Source organism: Rana temporaria, chromosome 4 (assembly GCF_905171775.1).
Source record: "Rana temporaria chromosome 4, aRanTem1.1, whole genome shotgun sequence".
NCBI lineage: Eukaryota > Metazoa > Chordata > Amphibia > Anura > Ranidae > Rana > Rana temporaria.
The window spans coordinates 434929839-434954344 of NC_053492.1; the positions used below are offsets into that span (position 1 = coordinate 434929839).

The 24506-nt window shown below is 41.9% G+C and overlaps 1 protein-coding gene across 1 annotated transcript in view; it reads right to left on the reverse strand.

Moving 5' to 3' along the window:
- The window catches only part of PROX1 (prospero homeobox 1), a 96327-nt gene that overhangs the window by 27727 nt on the left and 44094 nt on the right, over positions 1 to 24506 (reverse strand). Inside the window, exon 4 of the mRNA XM_040351455.1 lies at positions 4886 to 5080. Within this exon, the coding sequence (XP_040207389.1) occupies positions 4886 to 5080 (195 nt within the window). The remainder of the gene's footprint in view (positions 1 to 4885; positions 5081 to 24506) is intronic.

The following is a 24506-nucleotide window of genomic DNA, read 5'->3' on the forward strand; positions in this document are numbered from 1 at the left end:
TGTATGGCAATTCTGTAAGTGGAAGACAGATTCCCCTATGTGTGTGTAAAAGTGGTTGTAAACTTTTACATATACCCAGTGAAGTGACGAGCCTCAGGTGATACTCGAAGATTAAACAAATCCTCCTACCTAAATTGTACCTATTTATCTGCAGCCCCTTCTCCTCTACAGCATCCCAAAGCAAACATTTTACACAACATTTCTGAACTCCAGAGGTTAGAGGGCAGGGATCAGACTGACTGCATGAACAGCATAGACCAGAGAGCTGAGTGTAATCTGAGACCTGAGTGGAGGTAACCTATCATCCTATGTGAAAAAGCATGTAAAATGTGAAGGTCATAGCAAAAATAATGTAACAGGTAACTTCACACTACTCATTTGTACTAGCTTCATAGTCACTATAAATTATCTTTAAAGCCCAATGGTAGCCTTTGCCATTCCCTACCCCCTGTTCTCTACCAACTCTTTCCATGAAGGCCCCGCCTCATACATCATACATGATACTTACCTTAAATTCAGGTGTCTTCTAGCCAGTCACATGACAAGTGGGGCCCTTCCTCTTGTTGTTCATTATTGGTGGTCCTTATTGCTGTGCAGAGCAATGCTCACATCACAACATATGAGTGCAGCTCTGTACAGTGGTACTATAAGCCTAGACCAACATTATGATGCATCCTCCAAAGGGTGGGTCCATGACAGCCTGGGCTCACAGGAAGTGGGTTAAATGCCAATGGGCTGTAATCTTCCAGTGCTGTAGGGGTAATATGAGTGCTGGACCTCTCATAGGCGCTCTTTAAGGGTGCAGACTATGCCCATCCTTTCCATCCCCATCCTCCATTCATAGAAGCTATACTATAGCTTCATGAATAAAATGCACTATATGAATGGAAGACAGGATGAGTGAATGAAAATTCAGCCTCCTCCATTCATAGAGTGCTTTCCATTGTAACGGTACATCCCTATTTCTGGTTTTGCTTGAACTTAGACTTTAATCCTGCTGTTGTGCAGACATCAATCATCTATATTTAGTCCCTTCTTAAAGGCTAAGATTTGATTGGTTGTCCAAGGCATACTGCTGCCGTTTGTACACTTAACATCTCAGAGACAAACAAGGTCCCTATGTATTTGCTGTAAAACAGAATTCCGCATTAAATTACTTTGCATTTCTTATCCCCCTCTCCCATGTCAAAATGTAAATGTATAACATTTTTGGTCATCAGCAGAGAATAATGGGAGCCATTGTATTCTAGCACAGTAAGCACCGCTGGGTATTGGCCATAAGGCTACCGCTTAAATGACAAGGCCAAAATCTTCCCCTACATCTAATGTGACTTTGCTTTTAACTGCCTGACGCAGGGCACACTACAGGGAATGGCAAGTCACTGACACGGTTTATGACGGGACAAGTTCACTGCTTAATCATCTCTGGTCCTTAACCTATATCGTCAGTGGAAGTGAAAGTCAAGTGCGTTTGAAAAGCACGCTGGGGTAAAAGAAGCATCTGAAGAGCACGCCGGTGATTTTACAGAAACAGTCTCCTCTCCAGCTTTAATCACATTGAAAGATCAGCAAATTGTGTCTGCAAGGAAAGGGACGATGCTAAATATGGCAAATGCTCTGTTTGCTAAAAAAAATCCTCCGTCTCCAATTTCATCATTAGCTACCGATTTTTATTCCTTGCAGTAGGAATAAGGAGGAAGGTTAATGCCGTAATCAGCAGGCACAGATCAGTCACCCTCAGCTGAACAAGAGCATGAACCCAATGTTATGTGCCGCCACATATGTAATATAAGAGACGGGTGGCTCAGGTCTGTTAAGAGCATATTAAAGTCAGACATTTATATCTACTATTGTGGTGATCTCTGGAGAGTGGATTTTTACCATCTGTTGGAACTACATATGCCTTAAAATGATTAAGCTTTGCAAATCGATGATCTGTTTCCAAAAATGTCAACTTTTAAAGCGGAACTAAAGTCACAATACTTACCTCCTCTTTAACGGTCCAACGTTCCTTTGCCAATGCCGGCATCGTCACACCGGTTTCTTCTAGATGCTAGGTTGCAGTCATCTTCATTGGCTGGTGTGGGTTGGCATCACTCCTGAGCATGCGCAGGAGTTCAGTTATCCTGGGACACACAGGTATAGCAGATACAAAGGTAGCCGGTGTTCTGTCAAAATAGCCGACTCGTTGAAATCTCCAATCACGTCACTACCGGTGACTCTCCAGCAGCAGATTTTGGCGAATTGGCTCTACTGCCTGTGTGCGCTATGTGCACCCGACAGAATAACAGAAACCCTGTCTGCACTGGCAGCTGTTGGAGAAGTCGAAGAGTTTTCAAAAAAGGTTGCTAGATAGGCAGGAATTCAAGTAAGGGGAAGATGGCCCCCACTTGGCTCTATGCCCTTGGAGGACCAGAGCGACTTCACATGTCACTTCCTGTTCTCGGGCAGATAGACAGGATTTTTTTTCTTAAAGTCAAAATGCCATTTCTTTCAATTCATTTTCCGTTTTTAAAGATAAATGAGAGATCTGAGGTGTTTTTGACCCCAGATCACTCAACATAGAGGACCTGTCATACTTTTTTTTATTACAAGGGATGTTTACATTCCTTGCAATAGGAATAAAAGTGATTATAAAAAAAAATACATAAAGGGACAGTGGAAAAATAAAAAATAAAAAGTTAAATAAATAAGAAAAAAATTAAATTAAAGTGCCCCATCCCTCCATTTTCGCGAACGCATATGAAAGTCGCACCTGCATATGTAAACAGTGTTCAAACCACACAAGAAGTATCGCCACAATCGTTAGTGCAAGAGCAATAATCTAAAAAAAAAAAATTGAAAGACAAATTTTAATTTAATTTGAAAAATACAGCAATGGCAGCTGCTTATTTTGGGGTATCGTGATTTCTGCCCAGACCATAATGTAACGGCAAGGGAAAATTCTGGATACCAAAGCAGGGGGAGCTTGCATTTTTCAGTATACTGGTCATTGTGCGATGGGTCCTATTTTCCTTGGCACCGTTTAAAACATTTGGCCTATAACAAAGTTCCTTATCGGTTGGGGTTCCTGGCCAGATACGGAAGTGCAACTACACTGTCTATGACAGACGTAGCTTCTGGCTATTTGAGTAGCTACAAATTGATCAGTGGTTATTGCTAACCTTCTAGGCATGGTCTATAGACTCTATAGTATACACAGGAAAATGACATGACCTCATTCCCATAGCAAATAGCCTTTTTCTATCGGAAATCCATGTATTGCCATAGAAGCTTTTAACAGATCTAGATTGAACAGTACAGACAAACTGACCCCTGTAAGTAGCTAAGGGCTGCACACTGAAACATTTCAAGTCAGGGACCATTTTTAGCTGAAGCCCCATTTAGGGCATAATTGGCTGAGTGTGGGAAACCGGCACCTCTCAAGGTTGACAGACACTTAAAGTTTAAGTAACCCCCCTATTGTTTTCAGCCAAGGAAGCTGCCATCTTTGCCTCTGTTTAATCTACAACTGCCATGATGCTGCACATGTGATCAGTTATAACACCAGCCATTGGATGGTTTGACAGTTTGGTTGAGAGCACAACCAATAGGAGTGTTACATTTCCGCCACGTGCCGCAAATAAAAACTGTTTTATGGATGGGTTTACTTCCGCTTTAATAAATAATCAGGATGTTAGAACATATTATTTCTAAATGTAATAAGTGTAAGAAATTTATTGATCCAGTGTTACCTATGCATGAGCCCAGTTGTCACACAGTACAAATGATTGTGGTGTGGCCTTGTGATAATTGAATGCATGGAGTGACAGCAATCTTAGCACATCGCCTGTGTCTAAAGCCAGAAATCTTTTTATTTTTTATTTTGGAAAGAGTGATTAGGGGTTAGAACCTGTGTCTGTTTTAAACTACCATCTTTGTCCCTGCTTGGGAAATTCACCTTCACCTTTTCTTCTGGCAACCATGGTCACTGAGACAGAGAGTGAGGGTAAATCCAAAATTTTCAGTTGTCACCAGAACCGGAATAGAGTGTAAATATTTTAATGGGGACGATTGATTAGGGGAGTATTTCCTTAAAAAAAACTTCATATTTCTTCATACTTTGGAGAGATTTCCTCTCACTTTTGCTTGTGTCTCCAGAACAGGAAGAGAGCTGAAATATCCTCACCTTCTCTATGCCTGACTTACTCTAACCACAAGAAAGTTTTGTATTAATACAGATACTTTAAGGATCACAAAACTGAAGTACATGGGAAATTGGACAGTAGACATAGTGGCATTGATTTACTAAATGCAAATAGACTGGAATTTGACCCAGAACTTGCCCCAGAGCTCAGTGAATGAGCTCTTCTGACTTCCATGATGCAATGTGCAGGCAAAAATTCTGCTGTTTTTTTCTTTTTTTCCTTGCACATAATTGAGTATTCTCTGCTCCGGGGAAAATTTCTCCTGCTAAATGAACTTCCTGTTTGTGTTTAGTAAATCAACCCCAATCTATGCCTTTAAATGACGTAATGCAAGAGGACTTCTACCGCTCCGCTGTAGTCAACTCTACAGTTGTCCAACCAAAGTGTTAGATTGGGCAATTCCGGTGGGTTCTGACACCCATATCAAACTAGAGAAAATAATAATGGGCATTATTGTTTTTTCATGACAGAATCTTCCATCATATTAGTGGGATATCTTTCATTCTATATCAGTGTGCTCAAGAAGCTAGGGGCTGCTCATACATGGATAGATCATCACTAGAAAGGATTAATGTGATCGTTGCTTAGTCAGCACATACAGAATATGGGGTCTGGCCAATTCTATTTAGAAACCATAAAGAATTCATTGTATAACATGAAATGTGGTAATGTAGGTGATGTACAAGAGTGGCACGTACCTCAAAGTCATTGGCTTTGTTGTAGTGCATGTTGAGGGCTCGGTAGAGTTCACAGTCCCGAGTGATGGACAGTTCATCAGTGCTGGTCACCCCATCATTAATGGATTGCCTGGCATACTTCTCCATTTGGATGTAGTAGAACTCTCGAAAGTTGCTGAACCACTTGATGAGCTGGGAGGTAATGCACCTGTTGAACTGGAACATAAGTAAAGAGATCATGTAATGTACAATAGATATTAACAAATAAGTGCACTTTTTACACCTCAGTGCTACTGATATATCTAGGAAAACCAACAGTTTTGAAAATACGACCTTCTCCTATTACTTTCCTATCTGTTTAGAGCTGTACTGGAATCATCCAAAGTCCAGCTTTTTCAGATTTTCCCATTTACTTGATGAACACAAGCAGAGGTCATTGTGCTGTGTGTATGGAATTGTCACAAAAACAACCCTAGACGCTTTGCCTTTGAGTCTGGGAATACTCTACAATTTATTTTTATGTATACATGCTTTCTGGCATTAAGGTCAAAGCAGGTCCTTTCTAGAAACCTTCAATAATGTTCTAATGGTCTTCACAAATTGTCTAATTTTTGTTTTTATATTTGTTTTTACATTTTAAAGGTGCTCTAATCCTTAGAATTTGACCCAAAATTTGTTATAGTTTTGGATGGAGCAGGAAAGGATTAGAACCTCTGGCAAGTTTTTATAGCTCTCTGTGTTTCCATTGGAGAGATTGTAACTTGCTTCCTGTTCTAAGGCCTCGTACACACAACCGAGGAACTCGTCGTAAATGAAACATTGTTTTCCTCGACGAGTTCCTTGTTAGGCTTGTCGAGAATCTTGACAAGCTTTCTTTGCGTACACACTGTCAAGACAAAATCTCGTTGTTCTCAAACGCGGTGACATACAATATGTACGACGGCACTATAAAGGGGAAGTTTGATTCAACTGGCGCCACCCTTGGGGCTGCTTTTGCTAATCTCATGTTACTGCATGTTAAGTAAAAGTTTGGTGAGAGACAATTCACACTTTTCAGTCTGTTACAGCGTGACAAATGTGCTATCTCCATTACAAACCCTACTTTTACTGAAGGCATGCTCCCATCTCATACTTTATTCTGAGCATGCGCGGGTTTCTAAGCATACACACAAACGTGTTTCTCGTCATAAACCAGCCCGACGAGAAACACGATGAGGAAATTGAGACTCCCGACGAGGAAAAAGAGAACTTGTTCTCTTTTTTTCTCCTCGAGTTCCACGACAGTTTTCTCGACGAAAAACATACACACGACCGCTTTCCTCGGCAAAAAAGCTCTGCCACCAAGTTTCTTGATGGATTCTGTCGAGGAAAACGGTCGTGTGTATGAGGCCTTAGCGTCACCAATAGGAACAAGCAGTAAAGAGAAATCCCCACGAAGGCTCGCAGGCTAAATAAATAGTTTACAAATGTTTTTCGTACTGTGGTAATTTCCCTTCCTGTCTAGGCACCAGTCACCAGAATGGGTATTGAAGGGAAATCTCCCTGTCGATTTTCTAATCTTTTAGTACACCAAAAATAACCTAATACATTTTGGGTGGACTTCTAGTTTAAAGAACTACTAAAAACGACTAAAACTCCTAGGTGCACCCTTCCTTGTGCTGCCAATAAAATAGGTATTTCTAAAGTCAAAACTTTTTTGGATAGAGTAGGGATGGCTTAAATCCAATGTAAATTTCCCATCTGATAAATTTCCCATCACTTCCTGTCTTTTAGTCTCAACAGTAAGTGAGAATATATCTTTCCAATGTAGGGGACATTACCTCTAAGACATTTGTCATGGGAAACGTGTTCCCATTGGAAGATTTCCTCTCTATTCCTATTCTGGTAGCAACTGAAAATTTTGAATTTACCCTACCTTTCATTTTCTGTGAAATTTTTGAGCTGGACAATTCGAGAATGCGAATCTCCCTATCGGGGACACAGACAACAATAACAATTGACAGTAGTTCTAACCAATTACCACTCTATTAAAATGTAAAATAAAGTTTTGCCTTTATGTATACTTTATTGACATACTAGACCTCAGTCAGAGTTATGTATTATCTTTTAGCTTTCTGGCCTTCCTGTCCATCTTGTGGTGCATGCCCTGTTCGTCCTGAAGGTCCTTTTTTCACACGGCTGTCCAATCAGGTCCGCCTGTCAGTTTTTCAGGCGGAGCTGATCGGATCCTCCAGTCTCCTCTAGGAACATGTCACATGTCCACTGACACCCGCCGTCATCTGATCCTGTCACCAAAAACAGATGGACAGGGGGTCTGTTTCCATCTGATTTGCCCATATAGGAGAGCGGGACTCTGCACAGCGGGGCAGGCATGAATCTGTCATCTGCCTGCTCAGCGGGGATCAGTGGAGCGATCACCCGTTGATCAGACAGATTCCGTTAAGCGGAGGCGCCCATGTGAAATGGGCCTTAGGCCTCGTACACACGACCGAGAATCTCGTCGTAAAAGAAATGTCGTTTTCCTCGACAAGGTTCTTGTCAGGCTTGACGAGAATCTTGTCAAGCTTACCTTGCATAGACACTGTCAAGACAAAATCTCATCGTTCTCAAATGCCGTGACGTACAACATGTACGACAGCACTATAAAGGGGAAGTTTGATTCCACTGGCGCCACCCTTGGGGCTGCTTTTGCTAATCTCATGTTACTGCGTGTTAAGTAAAAGTTTGGTGAGAGACGATTCGCGCTTTTCAGTCTGTTACAGCGTGACAAATGTGCTATCTCCATTACAAACGCTACTTTTACCGAAAAGCGCGCTCCCATCTCATACTTTATTCTGAGCATGCGCAGGTTTCTAAGCATACACACGAACGTGTTTCTCGTCGTAAACCAGCCAGACGAGAAACACGACGAGGAAATTGAAACTCCCGATGAGAAAAAAGAGAGCATGTTCTCTTTTTTTCTCATCGAGATCCACGACAGTTTTCTCGACGAAAAACATACACACGACCGTTTTTCTCTGCAAAAATGCTCTGCCAACATTTTTCTTGATGGATTTTGCTGAGGAAAACGGTTGTGTGTACGAGGCCATAGACTTTACCTAGCTTCTCAAATACATCCGAGATTCTCAGAATTCTCTCAAGGTCTAAACTGCCACCTGATAGGCCCCAAAGTCAATCTCCTCCCTCTCCCAGTCTTAGGGATTGCAAGAGGCTGAAATTTAGTGTCATTCAGGTATACACACTAGCTGCGTTTAAAATATAGCTTGTGATTTTTTTTTACCAAATACATCACTGTATTCATTGGTGTTTTTTTTTTAATTATCTGCCTGAAGTTCAGCTTTAAGTCAAGCGGAGTCAGGCAACTTAGGTCGTCCGTCAGCTTGAGCTTAAGCTAATATAAGGACGATGGAAAACAATGCTCAGCCATAATATTTATACGTGAATCTCCATGACAAAGACAAGCACATGTGGCATTGTCCAAGCTATTAATAAAGCCTAGATCCCTGTGAAGTCAAGTAAACTATAATAAGAGTGACATGCAGACGTGCTCTGTTACTGGAGATAATACAAAGGTACAGCTGCGGCTTAGGACAGCTTCGAAGGAGAGGCAAGGTTGGCCGCGCAGTCTTGTGCTCTAAAAAGGCAGTCATGTTTATCCTCCCCGGGTCTCCCGAGATACACTTTATATAGAAGGTAATCTCTAATGCACAATGAAAACATTTGGTAATGCGAGCCTCTGCTACATCTGTGTGCTGGGATGGCACTGCTGGCACAGATAATAATCTCAATTGAACTTTAGTGGAAGCTGTGCTAAGATGTCATTTGTTGCCATGCTTTCTCATTAGGCTGTTCCCATAAACTTTGCTCAGTTATTCGGTTTCATTACATCAAGAACGGCAAGGCCATTTTCTGGGAGTCGTTACAGGGGTCATTTACTGCACTCTGATACACATGGTTAAAAATGATTATAAAGATAAGAATTTAGTACACAAAGTCCTTTATTTAAAATGGATTCAATGAATTTACCCACAGATATGCAATCCCTCCTTAAAGTGTATGCAAATCCTAACAACAAACTTCTCTTCTAGTTCATACCTCAAAACATACAGCACCACTCCAGACCTGCGCCACATGCAATCTCCGTGGGCGTCTAGGGTGCTGGCACAAAAATGCCTGTCTCTGCTTGCTGTTAAAAGATATAGAAGAATAGGAGTCGCACACCAGAGATCTCTTCCTTCTAAATATTCTTTAGTGAACCATCCATATTATAGCTGCTTTATGATGTCACAGCCCAAGGATCACCTTGCCTTGACGCGTTTCATCAAAAAGGTAGCGTCTGATCAATCCGTTTTGGTGAAATGTGTTGGGACAAGGTGATCCTTGGGCAGGGACATCATAAAGCAGCTATATTATAGATGGTTCAGCAAAAGAACATTTAGAAGGCAGGAATCACCGGTGTGCAGCTCCTATTCATCTATATCAGTGGTCTTCAAACCGCAGGCCTGGGGCCGAATGCGGCCGTTTGCTTGCTTTTATCCACCCTTGAGGCAATATTCCTGCCATTGACAATGGTGTCAGTGGGGCATGATTCTTGCCATTGACACAAAAAATGGGGCATATATCCATTGACAACAAAAACAGGGCACTATTCCTCCTACTGACACCAACTATTTCTCCCCCTAATACCAAAGATTGGGCATTGTTTACTCCCACTGGGCACAGCCGGGCCCCCCTGAAGTCTGAAGGACAGTAAACTGGCCCGTTTATTGGAGACTCCTGATCTATATAAATGAACGTTTCTTATTTTTTCCCTTTTGGTCTGGTAAAATACACCACCAAATGCATTTTGTAATATCAGTTCAATAAGTGTAAAAAATACTGGTTGATCCTGCCAGAAATCCAGTGCTATCCTGGAATGTTTAATCTCAAGCTGTATTACCAAACCGGCACAGGTCTCCCATATGAACTACATAACATCTGCTATGGCACTGAGGAGAGGGGGGAGAACTTGGTATTCCTAACATACTTTTTTTCCTAGAATGACAACACTGATCCTCTATAGATACAGTACAGTGAGAGTCAACCTTTACTACTGGCAGGATTACCAACTAAAAATAAAGGGGGGAAAAAAAAGCCTGAAAAAGAAAACTAATGCACTTACATCTAAGGACTTTCAGGCTGTAATATATTACAGTTTTTCATTTTGGGTTTAGATACACTCCTCAAGAGCTGAAAGATAAGGATGCATGTTTGTGTTGGAGAAAGGTGTTCTGCTAGATCTCCTCCATGAGCAAAAAGGATAATTGTTCTTTCATTGCTTTTTTATGCTAGTTACAGGTCTGTGATCTTCTACAGAGCTTTCCATAAATGATAGGGAAAGTGACTTTTATGACTGCCATGTAAAACTTGTATTCCCCTGAAGTTCTTTCTCTTTCTGGGGAAGTTCATTTGCATACAATTACCAGGGAGCATGACTTCAAAATCTCCATATTTATTCTTTCTAATCCAGGTAGGGCTTTAAAACCTGTAACTCTACCTTGAGGCAAAAGCTCAGGTGAGGCAACACAGACCAGCATCCAAACCAATAACAAGTGGGTACTAGCTGATTTTTAAAGAAGAGCCTCTATATAAAAAACATAGGGCCAGATTCACAAAAGAGATACGACGGCGTATCTCCTGATACGCCGTCGTATCTCTGTGATCCGCCTGTCGGATCTTAGGATGCAATTCTAGGCCGGCCGCTAGGTGGCGAGGCCATTGCGGTCGGCGTAGAATATGCAAATGACTAGTTACGGCGATTCACGAACGTCCGCGATGCCCATCGATCTAAATTTACCTTGTTTCTGTAGCGATACGCGTCGTAAAGTTAGGGCTGCCTCCTAGGTGCTCTAAGCAATGTTAAGTATGGCCGTCGTTCACGCGTCGAAATTTTAAATTTCACGTCGTTTGCGTAAGTCGTCCGTGAATGGCGCTGGACGCCATTTACATTAACGTCAAACCAATGACGTCCGTGCGACGTCATTAAGCGCAATGCACATCGGGTAATTTTCCCGACGGAGCATGCGCAGCACGTTCGGCGCGGGAACGCGCCTAATTTAAATGGTGCCCGCCCCATTTGAATTAGGCGGGCTTGTGCCGAGCGGATTTACGTTACACCGCCGCAAGTTTGCAGGTAAGAGCTTTGTGAATCAGGCACTTACGCTGTAAACTTGCGGCGGTGTAACGTAAATCAGATACGTTACGCTGCCGCGGAGCCACGTAAATGTACCTGAATCTGGCCCATGGTATTGTGAGAAACTGTTGACCACACTTTAAGGATAGGTGTACTTTTGTATCTATTTTATTCCCCCCAAATTTCCATCCTTGCTGTTACTACCCCGTAACTATACAATTCTGCTTTGTTTAGCTGAGCGGGTCCCTCCTCTACTGGACACAGCCAACTCCTACTAAGGAGGCTCCAGTCCTTTTCACTGAGCTTGTAGGCTTAGGTACTTTGTAGCACCTGTTGGAAAAGCATCTCTTTGCAAGATAATATTGGCTGTTCCTGTTGGGATAGGAAGGGATGTGAAGGTGGGATGGGGGGAATGTGATGATAAATATAAACTTAACTTTTTACTACCTAAATTTACCACAGTACCGGATACACTTGAAGACTTTGTACTTGTGCCTACCTTCTTCAATACATAACATATTCTCCCTGTAGCACACTTAGCCATCTGAAAAAAAAACAAAAAAAAGTCTGTTGACCTGAGTTGTCAATGATGGCTTTTTTTTCTAAAAGAGACTCTGCATTTTGCCAATTTTGACCAATCACCCCTACTTTTTCATTTGGGCCAGGAATGCCAACCCTGTGTACGTTCTGTACTAGATTTGGTTGGAGCTTTCATGACATAGTTTTTCTTCCCAGGTGACAGTATTCAGGCCTGGTGATTGGCCACTCAGACTTGAGCACTGCATCCTGGGAGGAGGTCACATGCTACCCCATGCCCAGAATCACCAGGTATTTTTACAGGGCTCTGAAAGAGTAATATAGCACTGCATGGCCAATACGAAGGTAAGGTCTTTTAAGAGTCTTTTTAAACCAACAAAATGGCTGCCACCATTGACATCAACAGGTGCCTCACCAGTGATACCTTTTTATTCTGAATATTAAAGCTTTAGGTATACAGCTGTGGTCAAAAGCACCCTTTAGACACATTGCCAAGTATTAGCAGAAGCTTCAAAATATTCTTTTGCACAGGAGTGGCATGTATTTATCTAGAATTTCCCTTGAAAGAACAGATGAGACTCTAGCTTGCCAAGCCAAAGCCAATAAAGCTGAGGCTTTAAATCAAGCAAGCTGATATGTAAGGCCCCCCCCTCCTGCCTTTTGTCATCACAAGCATTCACTTTTCCTAAGCTCCAGGAAGACATGTACATTAATCAAAAATCAACAAAGACCACTTATCCGAGGCTGCAGTGAGGACATCCAGGCCTCCATCAAGATGACAGCTAAAGTGTGCACTGGGGCTGTAATTACTGCACAGAAAGTTCGTCCTATGTTAACAGAGATAATGAAGTGAATGAGGATTCGTGGCAGGGAATCTGAGGAAACAGAGGCAGGGAGACTGGTGTTTGTCCCAAAAGGCCATCTTGCATCATAATTGCCATGCAGTTGCAAGGGTCCTTGCAGATAATTGACCGAAAAATGATTAAGTCATCATCAAATCTCTTCTGCTTGCAAGAGTTCAAACATGTACTTAACCTATCCAAGAATTATATTTTCTCTCTGTGTGTCTGTTCTGTCTCTGTTCAGCCTTGCGGGGATCCTGATTAAAAAGACAACTAAAGGACCCCGCTTATCTGATCTTCTGGTTTTTGCCGATCTCAATAGAACTTAAAGCCATTCCGATTTGCTGAACTTGGACTTCTTTTCCCCCCCCCATTTTATCTGAGCAGTAGAATACACTGTCCAAAATTTCCAGACACTGAGATAAGGACGACAGGGCCCCCGTGACGGCTTACTGTTCCTTTTTTAATTCTTTCAAGAGAAGAAACAAAACATTACAAAATGATAGCAGCCTGTGCACTGGGGAATGAAAATTGCTTTGACATGGAGATTAGGCTTCTGTATTGTTACAAGACATTGTCTCACATGGACTGGAGTACTGTAGAGAACCGAAAAAAAGAAAAAGAAAAAAAAGAAAGGGTATTTTTTTTCTCTTTTCTAGAATGCCCATGAATGACCTAATGAGGGCGAGAAAAAGTGATTGCGCATGCAATCGTTTAGCAAAAGAGTGTGAAAAGAGATTTTAAGCTTTTTTACTTTAAATCTTTATTGAAGCGAGAGATACTAGTGTACAGAAACAACAAAAGCAGGCAACATGGAGTAAGAAGCATCAGCAGAAAGGCAAGCGCACACTTCCTGATGGAAAAGTTATGAGGCTTAACTACTTGTCTACTGGGCCGTCTTTCTTTCTTTTGGTGGTAATCTCCACTGGGTTTTACATTTTTGCTTAGCATAAAAAAAAGATCAAAAATATGGAAAAACATTTTTTTTCTTAGTTAGCGTTATAAAAATGTAAATAAGTAATTTTTCCCCTTCACTGGTGTGCACTGATGAGGCTGCACTGATGCGTACTAATTAGGCTGCACTGATGTGCACTAATTAGGCTGCACTGATGAGATGGCACTGATGGGCACTGATGAGGCTGTCCTGATAGGCAGCACTGATGGGTTTTACCAATGGGCACTGACAAGCAGCACTGTTGGGAACTGATTGGCAGCACTGTTGGGGCTGCCCTGATAATTAGGATTAACAAAGATTGTCTCTGGACAGCCGCACTCTGAACAAATTGTAGCCTTTTATTGAAAGAAGGACAGCACTACAAGTCACAGCAAAATAAAACCAGACTGCTGACGCGTTTTTCACTGAAACTAGTGCTTAGTCAGACTAAGCACTAGTTTCAGTGCGAAACCCGTTAGCAGTCAGGTTTTATTTTGCTGTGACTTGTAGTGCTGTCCTTTTAATAAAAGCTACAATTTGTTCAGAGTGTGGCTGTCCAGAGACAATCTTTGTTCCTGCTTTGCTAAGTGCATTGCCTGCACCTGAGTTGTCTGCAACGGAGGATATTTATCTGGGTTCCCACCTGGAGCGGCTACTCCCTTTCCCCCTGATAATCAGGACACATGATCTGTGCCCTGATTATCAATGTAGATGTCCCCTTTGTTCATTGCTACCTACCGGCTCTCCCACCAACCGACAAATACTGTTTACATTGTGATCCGCTGTGGTTGGACACAGCTGATCACATGGTACAGAGCCGCTGTGATTGCCACTTTACCCTGATCTTTGATCGCTGTGTCCAAAGCACACAGCGATCACAGATGCCTGCTAATGCGTGCCGCAGGGGGTGAGCTAGAAGCGTCATCACGGGAGGACATCAATAGACACCCTCCCGGAAAAGTGCGACTGTGCTGTAGTCATCATCAGGCTATAGCGCAGTCATGAAGAGGTTAAAGATGAACTTCAGGCAGATATGAAAGACACAAATGAATGCAGCACTGTAACCATTAATATATTATTCTGGGCAAATTCGCAATGTATGTGGTGACAGGCATTTTACTGCATAGTAAAGCATCTGTCACTGCAGGGATACACAGGAAACAATTGTTTCATATGTGCCCCATTCACACTGCAATGCAGTCCAGCACTGAGTGCAGCGTGCTGCATTTTATCGCAGTGCACCCAGGGCCGGATTTGCTCTCCCTGCCACCCCAAGGCCAGGTTCCGCAATGCACCCCCTCCCTGCCAACCGACCCCCCCCCCCCCCAAATCAACAGAGAATGGGCGGCAAGGTTAGTTCAATTGTTTTTTTTACTTTTTTATCACTTTTTTTTGTAGCTTGTCGCTTACTTTTTTTAAATTTTTTGTATAATTTTCTTATTATTTTCCTTATTATTTTTCTTATTCTTTACATTTTTATTTTATTAATTTAATTATTATTTCTTATTATTAATTTATTTTTTATCAATTTTTTTCACTTAACTTTTTTGCTATAACACAGGAGAAAACAATTCCCTGTGTGATAGCAATTGGAGGTGACATGTTCTCTTTATTGACCCTGTCACCTCCAAAAAACAGGAGTCCTAGCACTGTGCTAGAACTCCTGTCACAGCTGAGATGGGAAGAGCACAGCTCTCCCCTCTCACTGTGTACATCGGCAGCAGGGACAGGAGACAGACTCGGTGGCCGGGGGGAGGACGGAGTCCCGAAGACAGAGACAGCAAAGAGAGATATGTGGGGTGGGGGGAGAGGGGAGGACGGACGGGAGCACATATTTTACAAGCGATTTCGGTGACATCACTGCAATCACTTGTTAACGAGCGAGCGGATTCCCCCATAACTTACCGCCCTTAACTGTATGTTCCGGGCGTCGGGGGACTCCATGCCACTGCCGCCCCTTGGCGCCCTGCCGCCCCAAGGCCTGGCCTCAGTGGCCTTGTGGGAAATCCAGGCCTGAGTGCACCGGGCAGAATCACACAGCAATGTCGGGTGCGACATTGAGCTAATCATTGTGCTACTTCTCTTTTCACTGTCCAGTTACAAGCTGGAAGCGGGTCCAGGACAACCTTGCCTAGAGGAGGTATGTTGATGCTGGCCCTCAGACTAAGGACATCTAATGGCATAAAAAAATACCACATAAGAAATCTTTGAATTGAAGGTGATTATTGCAGCAAATGCTGGTTTTGTTATTGTATCTTTTAATGGGCTATTGATTATTTCTTACCATTTTTGCCAGGAGTTGTGTTTAAAAACAGCTTAAAACTAGGCACTGGGCAAAGAGCTAAATAAACAGTTGAAGGGAGCTGCCAACGCATTTGTGAGTTTGAGATTTACACATCCCTGGCAGGCAGTTGGTCACCACAATTTTCTCTACAGCAGTAAGCAATACCGCTGAATCACCTCTTTGCCCCCTTGTTATGTAATGGCACATCCACAGGCAGCAAAGCCTGTCTGAGTTCTACTATTGTACAGAGAATTACAGGAGCCTGATATTTATACAGACTCAAGTACACCTTGTAACTGTTTGGTATTTAGCTATAACCTGCCATGTACATCCAGTATTCAGGAAGTGTCAATAAATCTTTTACTATCCAACAGACCAGCCATTTTCAACCAGGGTTCTATGGAAGCCTAGGGTTCCTTTAGAGATTGCTAGGGTTTAATTGAGCCGTGGCTAACTGACTTCCCATATGATGGTGCCTGCATAAATCTGGGGGCCAGCCTTACTTGTCAGAGCCAACAGCATGATGCCAATGATCTCTAAAAGGGTGGAATTCTGACCACTACTGTAAGGGGACATTCTTCCCATGGACCCCCAATGTATGGGTCATTTTTTTCCACTTACATCACGTGTATTGGTTTTAGCAGGGGTTCCCCAAGACCTAAAAATTATTTTATGGGTTTCTCTAGGGCAGGGATCTTCAAACTACGGCCCTCCGCTGTTGCGGAACTACAAGTCCCATGAGGCATTGTAAAACTCTGACATTTACAGACATGATTAGGTATGATGGGAATTGTAGTTTCTAAACAGCTGGACAGCCATAGTTTGAAGACCCCTGCTCTAAAGTAAAAAGTTTGAAAAAAAGCTGCATTAGATAGCACTGTGTATTGAGAGTTAGGGGTAGATTTACTAAAGGCAAATAGACTGTGCACTCTGCAAATGCAGTTGCTGCCAAGCTTAGTAAATGAGCAGAATCTCTGCTGACTTCCATGATCCAATCATGTGTAAGCAAAATGCTGTTTTTTTTTAAATTTTGCTTGCATGTGATTGGGTATTCTTTGCAAAGTGGAGGCTTACCTCATTTTCTAAGCTCTGGAGCAAGTGCAATTTGCATTTAGTAATTCAATCCCTTATATTCTACTTTATAAGCAGAGATGAACAGATAAAACCGTTGAACATGTTCCCTGATTGGTTGTTGTTGGTCATAATGAATGAAAGGATAGCTAATAGTAAATTTAAGCTAGATTTAACGTCTAACTGCAATTTTGGTTCAGGTACATGTATGAAAAACAAACACAGGTGAAGGGAAAGCATCTCATAGATAAAAGATGTAATTCTTTGCTGGGTGCTCTGCCCCGAACGGCCTCCATCCATTGCATATAGCACTCAAAAACAAATGTAGCCGGCAACTCCAATATTTATTAGAAGATCTTTATTACTATATACGGTAATAGTCATTTTAAAAAGGTCTAACGTGTTTTAGCATATAGCCTTGATCATAAAGGCTATATACAACCTGAGAGCAAGGCTATATGACGAAATGCGTTAGCCCTTTTTGAATGGACTATTATGTAGCAATAAAGATCTTCCAATGTATTCTGGAGTTTCTGGCTACATTTAAGGTACATGTATATTGTAGATTTCCCTGCCCATTCTGCTAATTATAGTCACCTGTCCCTGATCTTGTGATATATTGCCAATGAGACCGCTTGACAAAATATGGACCACGCATGTACTGTGAACTCTCCATTTAATCCTACGAAGAGTTCATACTTCTCCAAGACAGAATTTCAGCAATTCCTTTGATTCTTGCCCTTTTTGCCTTCAGCACATTCCTATTGGCCAGTAAGGCAATCCATACATGTGGTGGCTCAATAGGACTGTGGCGGGGTGGGAGGAAATGAGCAACCTCTGACACTACCGAGAAATGTCAGAGCTTTGCCTATCCCAAATGGCCTATTAGGTGGGTTTGCAGGGAGCAACTAAGCTATCTACAGTTAGGGATGCACTTTACACCGACTAGCCTAGTTTTTTGTAATTTAAAGCACACTTGCAATATATCCTGGTAAAAATTTGCAAATTATTAGGACATTTTACTTGTCACGAATGTTGTTAAAGATGTTTGCATGCAAATTATCGTCTGGGCAAACTTCACATTGGCCAGCCTGGGTTATAAAATATGCACATGTAAAATATAACTGCATTGAAAAGCATGACATGAATAATTTTGTGTACTTGAATGACACAACAATAGGGAATTCTGCCTGCAGTTGTATTCCACTGTACTTTCTGCAGAAGTGCGCATAAGAGGAGTTTTATTGTTTAATTTTCCTAATTGTGCACCATCCTCTCTTTTGTCTTGCAGAGACAGAATAGGAAAAGAAGGAACGATTGTCCTGGAAAGATAAGCTAAGACATCTGTAGTGTGTTCATATAGCAGTGCTAAAATGAATAGCAATTAAAAAGAGCCCGGGTTTCCTGTCGGTAAGAGTCACAGCGAATCGTCAATTTTTCCCACGAAACAGCTGACCCCCAATTTAAGGAAATTCCTTATTATGTCAAGCAGATCCCCAGATTACATTTGGTGGTGTATTGTATATGTTCATGTTCAATGGGATGCTTTTTTTTACCAGGTCCTTTCAATTTGTTCGGTGACCTTGGCTCATTAATAGATTCAGTGACTACATAAATGTGTATGCAAACTCTGACTTATTATCATTTGCTCCCTTTTTGATCTGTTAAATATACCATCATCAACCGGTGGTCCGTGGATCACTGATGGTCCACGAGAAAATGTCGGTGGTCCCCATGGGGTTCTGCCACAAATCAACATTGTGGCTCATGTATACTGCCCAAAGTTGTTTTTAGTGTTGTTCTCAATGTGTGCTGACAGGCAATACTGCAATACTGTCACATTAATACACAATGCCTCCTCTGTAGTCTTGTGAACTCAGAGGGAGTTGCCGGGAGTAGTGCAGAGAGAAGGAAGTGAAGAAGGAGGGGACTTCCAATGGTAGTGCTGATCACAGACTGTGGGAGGGAGCACAGAGTTGGAGCAAATGGCTGGATAAGGAGGTGAGATCCAATGATGAGTCTCTGTAAGGCAGCAGTGTGATGCAGAGTGCAAGGGGGGAATGGGGAGGGGGGCAGAGAGCCGGAAAATTGTGTGTATAATGCAGCAGTGTGATCCGTGGGCAGGAGGGCATTGAGCCAGGGATCACACTATTGCGATGCAGGAACCAACGCGATTCCAGTGCCGGTTTTCGCAACGCATCTCCCCCGAAGGCAGTTCACACTGCCCCCTGCGAACCGATGCGGGTGTCAATACAAAGTTAATGATTCACAGATCTCAGTGCGAACTGCGAACTCGGACAGGAATTGGATCGCATGGATGTGAACACCTGTGCGATCCGATTCCAGTGCGGGGAATAAAAGGTTCCTGCACCTTTTTTGTGCGAATCCAATGCGAGTTCAGCAATACAACTGCATGGCCTAATTCGCATTGCACAGATTCGCATGTAATTGGCACCAGCAATGCGGTGTGGGACAGGGCAAACACAGGGAGTGGTGGAGAGGCAGGCCAACAGCACATTTGTTTTAGGGTGAAGATCCGCTTTAACGGGGTTGTAAATGTAAAAACAAAAAATGTTCCTAAATAGCTTCCTTTACCTTAGTGCAGTCCTCCTTCACTTACCTCATCCTTCGATTTTGCTTTTAAATGTCCTTATTTCTTCTGAGAAATCCTCACTTCCTGTTCTTCTGTCTGTAACTCCACACAGTAATGCAAGGCTTTCTCCCTGGTGTGGAGTGTCGTGCTCGCCCCCTCCCCTGGAATACAGAAGAGTCAGGATGCTCTCTACATTGCAGATAGAGAAAGGAGCTGTGTGTTAGTGGGCGTCCTGACTCTCCTGTATTCCAGGGGAGGGGGTCAGCACGACACTCCACACCAGGGAGAAAGCCTCACATTACTGTGTGGAGTTACAGACAGAAGAACAGGAAGTGAGGATTTCTCAGAAGAAATAAGGACATTTAAAAGCAAAATCGGAGGATAAGGTAAGTGAAGGAGGACTGCACTAAGGTAAAGGAAGCTATTTAGAGAAAAAAAAAGTAGTTTTATTTGTGCTTCAAAGGGCTTTCAATGACCCTTGTTTTAAGTATGGGTTAGAAGATCCTTAGGCTGCATTCCCACCTGAGCGTTTTGTCGCCTGAAGCATGAAGCTCCAAAACGCTAAAGGGGAAAAAATACATTATTCTCAATGGAGATGGTTCACATCTCCACTCCAAAACATCTGACGCCGAATGCCTGAAGCTCAAACAAGTTCTTGACCCTTTTTTGTCGCTCGAATTGAGAGTATTTGGGCGTTTTTCTGTTTTTAACATTGGTGACCCTAGACCTGTCCAAAATTGCGGTAAAAAAAGCTGCTTCCAAATCGTGGTAAATCACAGAAAAAATGCCGCAAATATCGCGGCAAAACGCGGTAAAAAACGCAGCAAAATCGCGGCAAAACGCTACGCTCAGGTGTGAATGCAGCCTAAGTCATCAGAGGTATAACAAACCAGTTTTCCAACTGAAACTAGGCTTGCCGAGATCTTTTGTTGATTTATTGTTGGCAATTAAATAAAAGCTAAAACAAGAAAAAAGTGGAAACATATTCACCTCAATAACGCTAAATATAACAAAATGATCAACAATATATCTCTCTGGAATTTTTGAAAGCTCCGAATCTGCTGCACCCATGGAGAAAAAGTTGCATTGTGCATCTCGGCGAGAAACAAAAAACTTCCTATTTATTCATATCACAACTGGTGAGAACATTGACAAAAGACCAGATGATTGCAGTTCACAATCACAATGTATCTGCATGTGTAATGTGCAAATTGTTGATGCAAATTCTCCTTCAATTAGCAAATTACGCTAATTCTCTGTTTAGTAAATCTAGCACATGTAGGGAGACTATAGTTTCATTCACACGGGCTCCAGCCTGATTGCCCAACAAACAACAATGGCTCTTGTCTTCTTCATGTTCATTTATGCGAAGAGCATCATGTTGGTGATCAATGAGCTACAGTTTTTCAACTGAAGAACTTATGAACAGTCCGAGGACCAGAAGGCCAGGACTGAGATTTATTATTCCCATCCTGATATTGTTAATTCAGATGAACAAAAGGACGCGTCAAAACCTCTCTGGAAAAGTAGACTAACAGTACTGCTCCCTTCCTCCACCCCAAATGGTAACCTAACATATACACAGTAGGTACTACATTTCACTTTTTTATGGCAGAGAATGTCATGCATAAATGCAAGGAACACTAAATATCTGGTGATCCTGAGAGGCTTCCAGTTTGTTCATGACCAGGATAAACACAAAAGAAGATGTGTTAGATTGGTCAGCTTGCTTCTTCTCTAAGACCAACAGAACATGCCACTATACCAATGCCCACCGCCTGTAGTCATGTAATTAGCCTATGATATTACAGGATATATCCCATCCCCTCAATCTCCAACCACCACCCTTAAATCCTTGGGAGGAAGAAGGTCTATAGTGTTGATATGACTGCAAGAAGAATGAGGTAATAAATCATTTTGTAAATAATTGATAAACCATTTTGTAGATGGTTGATAAAGCATTTCCAATGAAACTTGCTATGTTATATTTTTCAAAATTTATAAAAAAAAATTCCATCTACTTCTACTTTTTTTATCTACTTCTACTACAAAATGTTTACATTTAGAAACACATTCAATGATCATAAGTGGATGAACACTTATGATTTTATGAATGTATCTGGTTCCCAGAAATTTGTGAAATCTGAAAATGGCTAATGTACACACAATCGGAAATTCCCACAAGAAAAGTCCGATGTGAGCTTTTGGACGGAAATTCCGACCGTGTGTATGCTCCATCGGACTTTTGCTGTCGAAATTTCCGCCAACAAAAGATGGAGTTCTGTGTGTCTTTTGATCTATTTCAGGTCTGAATTCAGCACAAAATTCGGGCTAAAATCAGACTTGAAATGGTGAATGGAGACGCACCGGACTCCTGCTGTGAGCCGCTGCGTTCTTCAGTGTAACCCCGGCCTATATCTTGTAATTACATTAAGGCTCAATGATATTTAGTTGCTCACTTTGGCCAGTTACAGGTTGTACCTGTTTGGAATATTCTGGATAACGAAAGATAATTTTGATTGGTTAGGAATGTCACATGTCCAGAAAGTGTGGCTCTTGTAAATGCCCAATGTGCATGGGGCCTTAAGTGGACCTTGCACCTCCTCCTCTTCTAAAAAAGCTACGATAAACTGCAAAAAACATCTTGTGGGGTGAGAAAAGGGTTAAAACGACTTTTACATTGCTCCTGTCTTTCGCTCACAGTGCCTAGGGGAGGGTACCATCATGGTCCTTGGGATGACACATCCTGTGGTGTTCTCAGTAGCCCAATCCTTGTGATTAGGTGATCCTGCACTGTGTTGCAGCATCTTTTTGTGAGATTTTGGTGAGATTTGGATTACCCTGAATATGAGCAGGAAAAAGACATCACCCACTACACCACAGAAGCCAGAGGGAAAGTGAGTAAATTGTCTTCTTTAAAGTTGAATGATTCATTTTAGCAAGGGGAAAGGGGCCACACTAAAAACACTGACTGTACTTGGAGTGCAAGGTCTACTTTAAACACCTACTGAATATCAAGATCTCATGGCCAAATCCAAATCTGAACATCAGTGTTATCTTTGGTGGTATGGATTTTCAAAAGGCTTTTGGGAGAAAGGGACCAAAGACTGCTTCACAGAACTAGTAAATAATAAGTGCCCTACTTCCCTCCCATCAGGAAATTTGGATCATGGGGACCTGCCACAGTGTATGCAGGTGGGCAGATATATGCCCTGTGTTTTTGTTTGGGGGTCACCCTAACCCATCTATGGCCAACCTCAGCAAAATGATCGTACTATATTCATATCGAGCACTCAACTGACTGATCCCTTGGCCTTTTGAAATACTTTGGAAGGTAATAGCTATCACACTTGGAATAGCTTTGTTTTTCTATATGGAAAATCAATATATATTCACAACATAGCAGTCAGATTTGCAGTAAAGTGTGCTGCCCACAGAAAGGAAATCCCTGTTGCATGAAGGCCTGATTCAATTATGTGAATGATTAACCGTTTTGTTACTGGGAAACCTGATGCTTCCCTACAGCTGTCCCAAGTCAAACAGTGTCATTGAAGACAAACCCTTAAAATTAAACCACTTGTGATATGGGGTATAGAGATAACCTGTTTCCTCTGCAGCTTTGTTCGGCTCAGCTCGCAGCCTGTACGCTGTTAGAAGGCGAAGTTTGAGAGAATAGGCAAGATGCTGAGCGATACAGGATAAAAGGATTCTTTATGCTTGACCCCACGGTGCCTCTCAATCAGGATCTAATGAGGTCAAAGCTAGCAATTCCCACTGGGGCACTACAGAGGGATTCCCAGGAGGCCACACTTTACAAGAGATTCAAAATTAATTTACAAATCCAAGTGAGAAGAAAAGCTATTGCAAAAACTCTGTTAAAATCAATAATTACCTATGTAATATTTAATAAGCAGGTTTAGTTGAACATGGCAGGGCAGTTAGGGCAGATATCTTATAAGGTCGGTGTGCAGGCTTAATATTCCACCGGGAACTAGAGTAGTGGTCCATCAAGTCTGGCCCATTTATTTTCGTTATATTTGATTTTTTTTTTATTTTTTTTTATGGGGGGGTTTGTTTGTTTTCTTGTCTGGATATATAACTGTGATTGTCCCAAACTTGTTTAAATTCACCTTTTGTTACTGTTTCCATCCAAGAGGTCCAGAAAACCATGTTTTGTTTTTAGTTTAATTACAGTGTAGTTAGCGCTAATATCTCAAGATTGGTTCCAGAAATAATTTCCCACCAGGGTCACTACAATTACTACACTGTACCCCAGGTTGGTGGGGATTTTAGTTCCAGAGGTGCAAGCCGACCTACATGATGTCCTTACACTTTTTTTTTGGAGGCAAGGATCAGAATGTCCATTCTATAGAACCTCCATCTCACCTTTCCACCTGGAGCATAGTAAACACATAGAGGTTGATTTACTAAAACTGGAGAGCGCAAAATCTGGTGCAGCTGTGTATGGTAGCCAATCAGCTTCTAACTTCAGCTTGAAGCTTCAATTAATCTTTTACAATAAAACCTGGAAGCTGATTGGTTTCTATGTACAGCTGCATCAGATTTTGCATTCTTCAGTTTTAGTAAATCAACCCCATAGTGAAACCTGCCTACTGACCAATATGTTATTTGTTTGATCTGATTTTGTTGTGGGAGGGGGGTTGGGGAGTTCTGGACAATCTACTAATCTACTTTTGACAACTTGAGGTTGGTTTTTTCAGATTCAAAACCCACCCCAACCTGTTAAGGACTGCAGATTTTAAAGGGAAAGACTAAAATTACTGATTCACCTGGCAGTGTCCTTTGTTGACTTGTAGTTTCACAAATGTGGTGGATAGATATTTGCACTTAAAACAATAGGCTATTAAGAATATAGGCACACAAAGGAGGAACACAGACACCTGTTCAATACAGGTACACAAACTGCTAATTCCAAATCCACAAAAACTACTAAATGTTAGCAAGAAATTGAGTTAAAAACTACAAGATACCAAAAAATCTGCTCTAAGGCTCTTTCCTGTGACCTAAGGGCCAGGAAATTTAGAGGAGTTGTTAAAGAGTATGAAAACCCAATATTTCATATTCCTTATATGTGCCTTCTGTACCATGTACTTGTATGAAAAACTATTCTATTCTCTTTGTATTGCTTCCTTTGTGTGAAATCCCTGGTGTTCATGCCAGTCCCTCTGCATTCCTAATAAAAACTGAC